Here is a 15,121-nt window from a genome sequence, read left to right on the forward strand (position 1 = left end):
ATGAGAAAATCATAGGAAAAAAAACCAAAACAATGCTACCTGGAAATATCAAGTTTTTCCTCTTTTAATTCCCCAGTTTTCCTGAAAGGGAAAACGACTATGAGCATTCAGAAAACAGAGAACAGCTGTTTGTTGTGAACCTCTGTTGCAGAAGGAGAATATTAGCAATATCTAGTATTTTAATGTTGTATCATGTAAAAAAGGCAAATGTTGAGAAGGTTTCCATTCTCTCCTAATTTATGTAGGCAAACTGTTAGAAAAAAAGCCCTTAATCCACTCTACACTACTGTCTCAATATCTTTTCTACCCTAAAAAGAGGAAGCAAAAAATACACAGAATCACAGAATTATCTAAGTTGGAAAAGACCTTCAAGATCATCAAGTCCAGTCATAAACCTCAGCTACCAAGTTCTACAACTAAATCACATCCCTTAGGGCCATGTCCACACATCTCTTATACATCACCAGGGATAGGGACTCCACTACTGCCATTGGCGGCCTTTTCCACAAATAAATTCTTCCAAATATCCAATCCAAATCTCCCCTGGCACAACTTCAGACCATTTCCTTGTGTTCTATCCACTGTCACCTGAGAAAAGAGACAGACACCTTCCTTGCTGCAACCTCCTTTCAGGTACCTGCAAAAACCTTACATTGGGTTATCTGCTCCAGGGAAGTGTAATCTTTAATTGTTTTACTTATCATTTTTTTTTCCCCCAACAATCACGTATGCAGTAAGAGGAAACTATAAGGAAGTCATTAACTACAGTTAATTCTGCAGGCCAGTATGTAAGCATAAGCATAGGCCTTCTCTGCAATGCAAAACAGTAAAGGAAAAAAAGACAAGAAAAGCTGTAGAGGAGCTACAGCTAAAAATCTAAGTGAACTCATCCAGTAGATGGAAAAGTCAGAGACTCGCTGTTATGATCTTACACACAAGTCTATTGGTAAGAAATGCATAATGAGGCCTGAGGATTGATTTACCGGGAAAAGAAAATCAACCAGACAGATCTTTCACAGACCTTTACCCTAAAAATGTCCTTTTTACTAAGGTCTACTGCCCACCTCACAATTCAAGCATACAAGCCACAAAGGAAGACGAAGAAGGAGATCCAAGATCAGCAGGACTCAAAAGACCTGATGCTCCACAGCACTTCCCTGGGAAGATTCTCTGGTGACTCTAGAGAGCAGAATTCCTACTCGCAGCCTTTGTCTCCACAGAAGAATTTTATTTGCGCCTTTCCCTTCTGTTCAGCCACCCATTTCCATGAAACAAAAGAATTTAATACCTTTGAAACCTCTATTGTTGTTGACAAACTCAGCTGAAACTGGCCAAGTGTAACAGCTGTTACTGAGGTTAGAACTGGCAGAGCAACGCAACTTCAAAACCTTGCATTTTCTTGTGATCACAAAGAAAGGCTAAAATCCCGCAAGGAATGACAGGAAGTCTAAATTACAAGCACAAGATGAGAAAGTCATTCTGACAGTTGAATCACAAATTAAATAATGGTTAGGAGATTGAAGGGAGAGGCATAGAAAAGGGTAAGAAACAAAAGCTGATTAGAGATCAACTAATAATGGAGATGTTAAAGTTCTAATTGATTTAAATTGTGTTTCTAGATTTGGGATTTTAATTTACTGTCTTCCTTCATTTTAGAATAATCTGATGTTTTCTGTTTTTAAGCACATGCCAACTTCCTGTAGCTATAAAATGAGTAAGAATAGGTCTGTTATGCAGCGATAACTGTACCTATCCATTAGGGTTACATGATGACATTGAGAACTTTAAATGCACTTTGATTACATCTTCCTGACATAAAAAAAAAAAAAAAAAAACACCTGTTGAATTCTTTCTTGGCACAGAAAGACACTTCAGACAAGCACACTAAAAATCTGGACAAAAACGTTTCCATTGTGAGAAACAGTTTTTTTCCAGAGGTGACTGTACAAGGAACTAAGCGAGAAGAGCTCACTGACTTGGACAGAACAGCATTATACCTACCTTATTTTCATTTTCTCATTCTGAAGTGAAATACAGCCTCTGTCTGAACTTGGAATTCTCTATGGACAAGGTTTTTGCTTGTCTCTAACATGAATTTAAACATGCAAGATGCTATTTGAAACTGTAGGCCTAAGTTTCAGTGTTCCTCTAAGCAGATGCAACTATATATGAAGGACAAAAATCACTGCCCACATGTTCTCAAAACGCATTGATGTGTCAGGTGACCTGAAGGGAAGCACAACTGATTCTCTCTGGGCTTTTACAAAAGACTTCAAATGGTCCAACGTTAGCTGCTTTTTCTCACCTACACCAATCAAGGAATAGAATACTTCTAAAGCCAGACAAAGAAAGACCAGTTCTTAACCAACAGAAACTACCAAGGAAGTGCTTTTTATCACTGCATCATGGAGAAGGATATTTGATTTCAGATTCTGTTCAATGCTCAACACTAGCTAGGGCAAAAAAAAAAAAAAAAAAATTTAAGTGCACTTTACTATTAATAAACTAAAATACCAGCACTGATGTGACAATTTTTTTTCTTATTAATTGCTATCTAAAAAGATATAGAATAAACCAGTATTTTTCACTTGATAATTACCAAGCATAAATAGCCTGTTCTCACATTGATATGCTGTTGTAATAATTAGAGAATACTCTTTACATACCACCAGAAATATCTCTAGAAATTTCATGAAATAAGGAAAAATTAATAACTAGACTACCTGCAAACTCTAGTCGACTAAAAAGTCAAGTGGCAGTAAAATAATCATTTGAAAAAATATACTTAAAGCTGATAATTATTATATATTTCTAACCTACAAAAAAACACCACTGTTACCCTGTGATAACTGAGCTCATTTAAACAGCTTTCCACAACTACATTCAAAAATGAAATGAGGACTCCTAGTTGAAGTTAACATGCACAAAAAACACAATAGTGCAATCAGATTAAGAAGGTACATTTATTTGGTAGAGACACAAGGAATACTGGTATCAGACTGCAACTTAATATCAAGAGTAATTTGGAAGTGACTGCTGGACTTTGAATCATGACTAAACCCCTGATCTTAGTTTGATGAAGTGCTGGCAACTCTAATATAACAAGCTGTCAGCAAGAAAATTACAGTTAAATTTTTTGAATGACAAACCTTCACCCTTCCCCACGTCACCCCATCTTGGCAGGGGGCTTGGTTGAAGTTCCCTTCTAACCTTAGCCGTTCTATTCTATTTCAAGGACTTTTATAAATGAAATCTTAAGCTTTCAAAAAAAATTCAATACTTATTTACACTAAAAGACACATAAAAATGGCAGTAGAGTTTTGTATAATGCATGTGGGAAATCATTAGCAAAATCCAACAGTACAAAAATTTGAATTCAATGCAGACAGCAATAAATTATCCACTTTTATACTCACATATTCAGGTTTCAACTTCTTGTCTCCTCCTCTCACAGCTACTTTTTCTAGCTTGTCTATACTCTGAGTGATCAGTTCTTCATCTTTAAGTCTAAGTTCCTCATGTATTATTTCAATGTCTCGAACAGGATCTACACTTCCTTCCACATGAGTGATATCATCATCTTCAAATGCTCCTAAAACAAGAGAAAATTTAAATTATGTATTAAGCCAACAAGACAGAATTTAAAACAGACTATCAAGAATCACAAGAGTTTGCAACGAAAAAGTCAAGTCAGCAGTCTGTCTTACTGACTGTACACAAGCATTATAGGCAATATTTTATACCATACAGTTTTAGATTGTAAATTTATGTATAAACTCCCAAATGCAGAGATTTATATACATAGATACAAAGCACAGCATTACACATTTCAGGAGAGCATTTATGGCCAGGCTGGATGGGGCTCTGGGCAGCCTCATCTGGTGGCTGGCAACTCTGCCCATAGCAGGGGAGTTGGAACTACATGATCTTTAAGGTCCCTTCCAACCTAAGCCATTCTGTGAGTCTATGATTAAGCCATCTTTAAGAGTTTCTTCTAAAAAGAACAGATTAAAGCACTTTTCTGAAAATTGGTATCACTGTATCTAATGGTATCTTACCTACCAGTAGCAAACACAGCAGCCAAATTCAAAATTGTAGAACATTTCAGCATATACAGTAAATGACTCGTGGAAAGAAAACCTTACAAATCATCCTGGCAACCCTCACTGGCTGACCAATTTTATGCATTAAGAAAAAAAGAAGTTCTAGACAAAGAATTCTGAAGTTCTGAATGACTCTTAGTGTTTCCAAGGGAAACGGGGTTTAGGAAAAAAAAAGGCCTGAAATCATCTGGCAGACCTCTTCCCTGTTTCAATCTACTTTATCACTGTGGTTGTGACGGTGATTAGATAATGAACCACTCAGACACACAATTTACACAGCAGCTAATTTCATCGGCCTGATTTGAGGGTATGGTTTTTAGGGGGCCATCAAAGAAGCAGATGAAGGTGCATTTGTCATATATGAGTGACAACCATTCACACTATCTGAACAAAATGGTGCTGGCCCTTATTAGAAACACATGCTATTATCACATATTTAAAGTGCAGTTGAAGCCATAATTTCAAATTGCCAACTGGAAACATAAGGGTAAAACAACCAGATATTACTGAAGCATGTGTGCTGACTTCATGCCCTTCTGAAGACAACATGGCAACATAATTCAACTAGGGTTTAAATTATCAAATAAAAAGCATTTAAAAAAATCTATAAATATTTTAAAAACAAAAATATGAACAGTTTATTACTTATTCCTAGAACTATTTTCAGAGTATTTGTGCACTTAACCTGTAACGTTAAATACGTATCTCAGAAATAAGTCATTATGAGAACTTTGTATAAATATTACCATAATGAAAATGAACTGCTTTTTTGCAAGGAAATAAAGGCAATTTTCGTACTACTCCTAAGAAAAAAGCTAAACTACAAACAACTCCTTAACTGACAGGCAGCTAAGATTCTTCATTGTCACATGTATCTTAAACTTCAGTTTCCTTCCTAACTTACTGAAAATAGTGGTTTTTAGCAATAAAGATTTCACCATCAAAACAGATTATACACAGACTTGAAATGTTGCTGGCAGTCAAACATCAAATCATTTTCAGACAAATACACAAAAAGCCTTTAAAACAGCAGTGAGGGGAAGCTCCCTCCTTGCCCATCAGCTGTCACTCTCCAAGAATGATCCCAGAGTCCCCTGATACAAAGAAAAGCACCTCTGCAGCAGATGCAATCCCGAGGCTGGCTGCAATGGGAGAACAGGCTGCCCTGTCAAAAGAAAACCTGCCACACTAACTCATACCAGTACAAAGCAAAGAACAAGGCACATAATAGTCATCTTCCATAAACCCTGTTTGTGCACAGCAGTCTGCAATGGGACATGGGATGTCTGGGTGCACACAAACAAGAAAATATTCTACAGATCTGTTTAGATTCACAAGGAAATTACTGAATAAAAATAAAAATAAAAATAAAAATAAAAAGATGTAACCACACCAATCAAAAACTCTTCTACCAGCCTGGCTTTCTCAGCAGATAAAGAGTATTCAGCTGGCTAAAAAAGGAAAAAGTTCATATTTTATCCTTGTATTAAGAAAAAAGTGTACACTGCCATCTAAATAACACATTCTCAAGTTGTTCACATCTTTCTGCTGCATTTAGTTGTCTTAAAAAAAAAAAAAAACAACATCACTGTAAAAGTCAGGAGAAAAGCTCTGTGCCTCAAGATGCCATATTTATAACATAAAAATAAAAAGTGAATGGACTGTTTGGGTTTTAAGGAAGCTGGCTCCCAAAGCGAATAACAGCAGCTAGGAATGTAAGTCTGCTTCAAACGGTTTTATGCTCTCTGGGAAATACCAGTATTGTCTTCCACAAAGAAAAAGAATTGGTTTACCTCAGAGGTAGCAAAAAATAAGTTTCAAAAGAAACATCTCAAAAAATTAAAAGCCCCAATTGAAACCTTTGAGAGGAAGAAAATAAACAATCCCAAATTGACAGTGATCTTCTTCTCCAAATGCATTTATAATGAGAAGGGCAGAGTGGACAGGATAGGAGGAAGCAATTCTAGAAAGTCTGAACTATGTGAGTAAGAACAGGACATTGATCAAAGCTAAACAACACAGCCATATAGGAAGGTACATGGGAAACTATAATCAGTAATTTGTGGAATGGATTATGAGTTCTCTGGTGTCTACTGTGCCCCACCAGACGTATATTTTTATTAAAGCTTTATCAGCTTTTCAAATTAAATTGAAGATATTCACCTCTTTCTTCAGTTATTCTAGCAAGGAACCTTTTTTCAAAATATCCCCAGAAAAAAACAATGAATCTGCATTTGAGCTTGAAAGGCAGACCCCTTCCACTTCCTCTGGTGTAAAAGAACAAGACCCATAGAGTTGAAAACATGAAGTTTGCTGTAAGCAAGTCTTCTGTGGTAAATTCCCATAATATTTTAGTGGCATGCAGAAACCACTACCCAAACAAGGCAAGGATTTTATAAAGGACTATACTAAGCTTAACTACAAAGTTACTAGAAAGTGGGAGCTTGGAAACCCCCACTGCCAGCTACCCAGCACCCTCTTCAGCTGCCAGCAGGCCCAAGCATAAGGGACTGCTCAGTTGCAGGGACTTATCCCTGGTTGTTTTGTTTGGGCTGGCTGGGCCCACGGTGCCATCAAGCAGTACAGATCCTTTTCCAACAGCTAGGGAGTTTTCCAAGGACAGATCTCTTTGGAGTACCCAGTTAGTGATGACATCTATTTACAGGTGTTTAAATGTAATACTAGGAAGGAAAAAATAGTTGTAAAGACATGTAAAAGAAATAACGCAGCGACAGCTGGTTCTGTGCTCTGCTTCCAAGTAACACAGGACAACTAAGGATGGGAAAATAGGACGTCTGCCTGGAGATGTGGAAGCCAGACTGGTTTTGTAGCGATGAGGCACAGGATCTGCCTAACTGCCAGGTCCCGGCAGCAGCGAGGCCACAGGCTGCCTCATCTCTTCTTCACATGCAAAAGTAATAACAGATAAATATGTATACGGCTCAGAAGTAATAGCAGTCGCATTTTCAACAGTATCATCTAATGGCATGCACGTTTCTTTCCATTTCTTTCAAGAATCAGCTTCAAAATTCTTTGACAAAATTTACCTCTCAGCCTCCCAAGATTTTTGCATTGCTTATGTTATACCTGTCAAGATCTGATGACTGTATGTTATGTATTCATCTGAACAGAACCACTACACTTAGTTACAGGCTATCATCAACCAATTCATTCTCTTGCTAAAATCAAGTCATCCAATTACTCCTTGACTAATCAAGGCTGTTTTGGCTTTTTCTTTTTTCAAAAGGTACTCAACAGCATAAACAGCTCACTTACAAGAAATGGAAAGGGGCTAATCAGCAGAATTATTGTTTTGCTGCCACAATTTGCAGTATTTAAATGTAGTTGCTGATTGGACTGAAAGTTTTATGATATAGCATATCAAACTAGTTTGATGCAAAAACAAAGCTGCCTATAGCCTGAACTTTATTGTTCCTATTTGCTCCAATCTGCTACTAAAATGCTAAAGTACAAATCAAAAGAATACTACAAGACATGTTTTATTCCAGTTCTAATTGCAATTATGGAAATTAATTAATATCTACAAGATTAATTCATACTTGATATGTCAGTTGCTTCATTTCTTTAATTACTCTTATCCTTAAAACAAAATTGAACAAAATATTTGGCAAATATTAAGTTCCACATAACAGCATTTTGTTGTCTTTTATTCATCTGTGAAAGGCAGGTAACTGCATTGGTTTATGCTGTGTTATAATTAAGAGGGATATTCATAACTTGATCAGAATCTGAACTGCATCACAAGCTGAAACTCCCATCAGTATTTAGGATAACGACCAGCCTTTTTTTGTCAGTAAGCGATAAAAGAATGTTTAATAACACCACCAAAAAACAGATCGAGAGAATAATTGATACTTGCACTTCCTTGCAAGCATACATTCAATGACTATTATCAGAAAGACTTGTTCATCACGGTACATACATCACAATATAGATATGTACCCTGTTATAAGCCCTGAAATAAATGAGCAGTAATACCTATCCAGCATTTCACTGGGGTAGGAACTGAGGAGTGAACAAAATGAAACAAAACTGAGTACCTTGAGTGGGGGCTTAGAAGCAGAATATTTTTTTGAACTATCAAACAAAACAAGACCACAGATGTCAAAAACACGAAGTTGTAAGTAATATCTGTATTTTAGTTTGTCTGACATTATCCTCATTATTATGAAGACTTTAATGGTAAAGAAGATACCACCATTTCTAACAGAGGTACATTCAACGTTATTAAACTTCCTTGGCATTACATTTTACTATGCATACAATTAGAAGGGCAAAAGAATACTGAGTCAAAATACTTCACGGATTCTTAAATGCATTAATAAAGAACCAACAAATAAAGTACGTTCAGCATGTTTTCCCTTGCAAGCTAATTTCAAGTAAAATTAATCACCTGTAACACAAACCTAGTATTCCTTAAGCAGAGCAATTTTGAGTTGAAGATGCACCTGCCTACATCTTCAACATAAGCAAAATCAACTACAAAAAAAACTTAAATAAAATGCTGTAGTAAACCTTGACTTCTGAAGAAAGAATTTCAGATATCTTCTGTGGCTTTGTTTTGTGCCACAGCCCGTTAAGTTTTGTCATCATAAAGCACTAACTAGTTGTAATCACTCACAGTCTAATTGTGGACATTTATCTGCCTTTCTTATGCATAGAACATAGCTATTAAAGCTGAATAGTGATGGTGTGAAGTATAGGTTAAATTGGGTGAAATTAAAGCAAATTACTCTGGGATGTGGAACTCTGAAAATAGAAACCGCCAATGATTTGCAACTCTCTTGATGATCAGCTTCACAGAACCCTAAATGACAAGAAAACTTACATATTTTAAAGTTAACTAGATTTTTGTAAAAAATAATATGTATAAATTTATTTAAAATGCAAGCAGACACCGTAGCAATAATTATTTTGTTTTACCTGCACCGCAGAAACACAAGAATAGGTTTTAATTTCTATTAAAAACACTTGTTTTTATTCTCAAGTTCAGCTGATTTCCAGTAACAGAAAAACAGTTCAGAATATTAGCCGTAGCATTAATTACTTTGAACACAAGGTTATAGTTTATACACACCATATGTCTGTACAGACACGGGACAGTAAAAGCAGCTGCTTTAGGCTCTCCCGGCTGGTACGGTATTAGGACTCCAATTCATTACTTACCCATAACAAAAGACAAGCGGCTACATTTCCCCTGCTGAGCCCTAATACTGCGCCAGTCAGGGGGGTGCAAAGTTAGATCCCCTCCCCAGAGTCTGAAATCACAGTTGAATAGCAGTCCTTTCAATATCAGACCTATTGGGAGTATCAAAAAAAGGCAAGCCTATTTCTGCACAGGCACACACACAATGAGAGCATGTAGCAGCAATACAGGATTATAAATGACTGCAGTATCAACTTCTTGAGCACACAAAGAATTTATATTTGCATAAAAGTACTTGTAAGTAGATACTTCACTGAGTCAGGGATGAGAATTACAACCTCCAGAGGAAAACCTGAAGCAAAGCAATTCACTTAAGGATGTGTAAGTTTGCAGAAGAAACCAGAATTTGGTTCTTAATGGAAGCAACTTTAACAGAGAAAAGTTGTTACCAAGGAAGTAGTTCCACCGCGCTTATCTGTAAAAACCTGCTCCAGAGGCCATATCCTCGGAAACCTGTGACAAATATTAGTGATTTATTTCTGATGTAAAATGTGTTTACTTGCCATTGCTCTTTCATCCTAGCACCACTGGGATGTAGTCAACACTCCACAGGCAAATCCTTCTACCTGCTGAGATTTGCTATCAACTTGGTCGCACTGGGTAAAGAACATTATTTGAAAGCTGAAGGAATAATCTTTGAGCCCTTCGTGTCTCTATTTGCGGAGGGCTCACTCTTATAGCCCTTGATCACATATTTGAAATACTATCACTGCACTGTCCACCAAGTAATGTTTGGGACAAGCACGTTGCAAGACACTTTGTTCAAGATCACATCATGCAGTAATTTGCATGGATTCATTGTTATAAGACTCTAGGAAAGGCAGCACTTGAAGTAAAACTGTGAGATAGATGTCACACCACACAAATTAAGAGGAGTCTATAGAAAAAAAATAGACTCTGCTCATAGTTTTCCAAAACATGACTGTGTTAATCAGAACAAGGGAAGCCTGGAATCTAGCCTAGATCGCTGCAAAATTTCCAAAAAAAACAAAAAGACTGAAGAATGCTAATGTTTGATGAGTAGTCTTGTCAGCCTGAGCTCAGCAACATTTCATTTCTCTGTGAGTTCAAGTCTTGACAAGAAAAATAAACAGTAACGAGGGAGAGTCTCCACAGTGTCACCCTCCCTACTCAGCATTCACACAACAGCATCATCCAAAAAAAACCCAAACAAAACAAAACCAAAAAACCCAGCACAATTGGAAAGGTCCTCCTACAAACCTTTGGACAGCTTCCTATCCATCTCTGGGAGCCACATTTCCAGACCTTTTACAGAAGACAAGTGTTTCTACTCAAGAACAGAGTGGAACGCGCATATTTGTGATTTGTGCAAAAAATGGTTCCTACGTGCACATTCGCATTACCTTCGCCACCATCACCTCCATGATACATGTTATGCACTTTTGCTGACTGAAGGTCAGTCTCTTAGGACTTCTCTGTATAAATATGTCAATCTCTACACGGGCTGAACTGGAATTCCTGGGAGTCACCATAACAACATCTAATTACTAACAATTGCATTTTTAAGACAACATCACTAGGTAAGTCACAAACACCTACAAGCAACCATCAGCAGAAACCCACAGGGCAACTCTATTTATCCTCAAACAACCAGATATATATTCTGCTTACCCATGGGTGGTTCATTCGGGTCACAGACTGATTTTTACCAATCACACAGATATCTAAAAGCATTTGAGCCTTCAAGTTCCTGTTGGGTTTGGTATTGCACCACATAGCAGTTATCATGACTCCTACCAAAGCACTTTGGATCCTTAACACTGCAAAGTCCATGCAGTTCTGCAGTCCTCAACATGTTGGAGTGTTATTACTCTTTGTAACATAATGAATAGAGAATGAACAGCTCATTTCAGCACAGAACATAAAATTACAAACCTCCTGCAACCCACGGAGAAAAGTATAAAGAATTACTGAAAAATTATTTCAAATGAAGCAACTTCTCTTGAAAAACATTTGAAGTAATCTTAAGTTACATAAATACCTAGACAAAACTCAGTAAGGAAAAAATTTCAGCTACAAGAGCTTTGTTATCTAAGCAGTTCCCAAATATTCTGAAACTTAAAATTATACTGTTGTTACAATAAAACAAGAGTACTACAGAAGTGTCAAACTTTCATGCAGTGCCTTACAAAATGCTATGAAAAAATTACAGAATTTAGCACAGTGGAAAAGACAACCTGTAGGCAAACAATGACTAGTCTATAAACAGAGCAGCTGCCTTTTTTTTTTTTTTTTTTTTTTTTTTTTTTAAGAACAGCATTTATAAGAAGTTGCAAGCTCAATTTATGACATGCTGGCAAAAAACTTCATTCTACTTATCTGAATGTTCATCTTTCGAGGATCTTTGTACACAGTGGAAGGGAAGAGGAGTAAACATAACCTAAGGAAAGGCCAATTAAATTTTAATAAAAATGACGGGTGATGAAGATTTGAGCAAGCAAAAATTGCCATTCAAAAAAAAAAAAAAAAAAAGCAAAACATTTATCATTAAGTTCACTGCATAAAAATGTGCCTAATCATACACCCCTTCCTTCAGGACATTCCAGTCCACATTCAGAACATAACACATAATGTAATGTTAAGACAATTCATACAGATATCTCTATTGTATACCAAATTTAATTTTCAGAGTTCTGCCTACTTCGTTTATATTAACAGAATTGAAACAAACAAAATTGAAACAGAATTGAAAACAAACAAACAAAAAATCATTGGCTGGTTCAGAGAGTCCTTGTATTTTTCATATACAATGTCAACTTTTCAACAAAACTAAGCATATTGCTTGTATAGACTTACTCCACGGAAAGTGAAAAACTCACTTTTTTGTACATTATTTTAGAGAAGAAATCCTGAACACTCAAGGATTTGCTTTTCTTCTTAGTAAGCTTTTATTTCAACAAGAACTACGTTGTGGAACATATCAGTTCTGCAACTATCTGGCACCATCTAGTAGCCAGTGGCATTGCCTTTGCACAATTCCATTAAGAGAACCTACGATAAGAGATGATATTGAACAGATGTGCAGTGAATGTAACAAATTTCTCTTACTATCTGAATCTCGTATGGTCAAACATATTTTATGTAGAGTGAGATAACTCCAGACGGTAATTAGTTGTACACTGAGCACTTACCTTCTGCCTTTCTTGAAAAAGCACATTAAATATTTGTGTACTTTTAAGTTGTTGAGGAATTTAAGAATCGGCTCACCGATTTTAGCCATGTTTGGCAATCACACTGCTCTATGCACGTATGTGGCAAGCAGTTTCTGTTAATTTCCTTATGCTATCCTAAAGAGCCTCACTGAAGTTAAAAACCATGAAGGAAAACATACACTTTGATTAGTTTTAATCCTGGACATAGGGAGTGCTACTTATTTTCTGTAGGTGTTTAAGCAGAACAGTTGGTAGGCCCGAAAACGGATGGGAGAAATATCAGCATAATGACCCTTCTTCGTTATGTTCCCAAGGCGTGAATCGGTATAAATCCCCCTCCTTCCCAAAGGAGTCCTGCTCCTTTAATCTGCAAACAATCACAAATACACAGCCCCACCATTCTGCTCCCTGCAAAATAAATATATAAATGTGATACTTCTGCAACATCTAAACACCACTTTTTAAGCTGAAACAGTTCTTCTCCATTTGCTTCAAATGTCAAACCCATCACAGGAAAAAATGCTGTTTTTAAAAGACTTCCCCAACGAAGCAGTTCATTTCTCTGCCATTTAGCTCACTGTATTTTTACAAGCACCAGGCTGAGCAAACTATGATTGAGAGAAGCCATCTTATGCACATTGCTGTTGTCCCACATCATTCAGAACAAACCTTTTTAGATCGTTAACTACCACAGGAGTGCTGATTACACAGGCACCAGCAATTTCCTAACCAATGACCACCTGAACAATGATGTGTTCAGCTTCTCAGACCCTGAAGTCTTTCAGAGGTGAATCATTTCACAGTTTGGAACTAGATCTCCATAGCAACTTCCCTTTGAGGGTTTTAGAATCACCATCCCGTAATTCTATGATCATCAAGCTCAACCATTCCCAATGGTTCTTTTCACAGCAGATGGAAAAGGAAGCCTTGAAATTTTACAGTCTATTTCAAGCAATTCATCTGGCAGCCTATTAGAATTCAAAATATTTCGACCTTCAATCACAAAGCATGTTATCTGAAGCTGTGGTGATCTCAAGTCAAGACAAGCAGACGTTTTAGTCTAATCATCCATGATGAGAAGAGACTGACAAAAACTCTTAATTCAACCACCATCAAAATGCTTATTTTAACTGCATGAAAGTCTTTCAACAGGCAATGAAAACACACCATGTACCATTTTATCACAACCTTCCATTCAAGGGAAATATGAATTCTGAATATTGGCATGGATCTTTGCACTCCCCGACTGCTTTTGAACAAATATCTGCTTCCTAAAGTCGCTATAAATCCAATCTTATCACATTATTTTCAACAGCTGTCATGAAAAATGATGGAAGCAAACTGCAATTAAACTTCTCACGACTGAGTACAATAATGCTGTAAGTATGTTACTTATTGATGGATCCAGTTTGTCACAGACACCTTCTAACAAAATCAAATCAGCTAAGTCTGAGAAAATAAATATCAATTAAATTATGAAAGCATAGCATCAGTTAGGATCTTGAAACAAAGCTCAGTTTGATAATCATAATAAGAGGGAGATTTAAAGTTTTTTCCCTCCCTGTTGCCAATTCCCAAACCCAATTCTTTCTGTTGAAAGAAACATTTTCAATCACTTAAATGTTAAATAATCACAAGTGCTATAAGGGACACAGCAGCTTTAAGTCTTTTCATTTATATTTTTTAATCAACCAGAGATTGAAGGCAAATTCAAATGCTTTAAAATCTCAGCTATACTTTACCATCTTAGTAACAGCACTCTGTAAAATTTCTTCCTTTTCCCAAAGACAAAAGATGCTCTTTCCTACACCCAAATGCAACCCTGTAAGGTTAACTCTAGAAATACCTTATTCTTGCAACTACATAGTCAACGAAGTACAAAGCATCAAAATGCAGTACTGAAAAATCACTAAATACACAGACATGAGATATCTGGTGGAATTCCAGAGACTTACAGCTTTCCATATAAAAAATTGCAAACGATAGTATTTAAAAGGATCTGCAGTAAGTTTAGTTGGTAAACAATATATATATATAATCACTACTTAATGGCTTGGCAGAGAGACTTAAGACAGCAACTACGGCAATAGGTATTACTTTAAAAATAAGCAGCATAAGGATCCACCTGTATCAAAGTTCCAGTGGTCTATTATAAACAGTAAAATAAAGTCTAGCATAGCTTTTAATTTCCCTTACAATATTTGTGGAGGTAAGAACACTTAATGCTATTATTTTCTAAGATCAAAGAAGTGCATATTCAGAGTTCCTAAGCAGTTAGTTAACTCAGACAGCATCCACAATTCCTATCCTTTCTTACAGCACTTAAAATGCCACATTTTACCATTCTACAGGGAAAAAAACTACCAATCAACCCCCAGCCGACCTTACCCTTCTGTGTACTGAGATTGTTTGGCCATACTGCTACTCTACTTTGACTCTTCAAGAGAAAAATTAAAACACAAAAACAAACCAACAAGAAGATCTTAAAATATAACTTATTAACCAGTGGTTTATATAGAGCCGGTATCTTTTGAGAAGTTGTTTTGAAAACAATTTCTTTAAAAGAAATGATAAAATCTCCGGAGAAAAAAGAGGCACAGCACAGGATTTGTCTTCAT

The 15,121-nt window shown here is 36.5% G+C and overlaps 1 protein-coding gene across 1 annotated transcript in view; it reads right to left on the bottom strand.

Moving 5' to 3' along the window:
- The window catches only part of OLA1 (Obg like ATPase 1), an 86,397-nt gene that overhangs the window by 46,047 nt on the left and 25,229 nt on the right, over positions 1-15,121 (bottom strand). The window contains exon 5 of the mRNA XM_052675654.1: positions 3,417-3,592. Coding sequence (XP_052531614.1) covers positions 3,417-3,592 — 176 coding nt within the window. The remainder of the gene's footprint in view (positions 1-3,416; positions 3,593-15,121) is intronic.

This window comes from Tympanuchus pallidicinctus, unplaced genomic scaffold (genome assembly GCF_026119805.1).
Source record: "Tympanuchus pallidicinctus isolate F22 unplaced genomic scaffold, pur_lepc_1.0 scaffold15, whole genome shotgun sequence".
Classification (NCBI taxonomy): domain Eukaryota; kingdom Metazoa; phylum Chordata; class Aves; order Galliformes; family Phasianidae; genus Tympanuchus; species Tympanuchus pallidicinctus.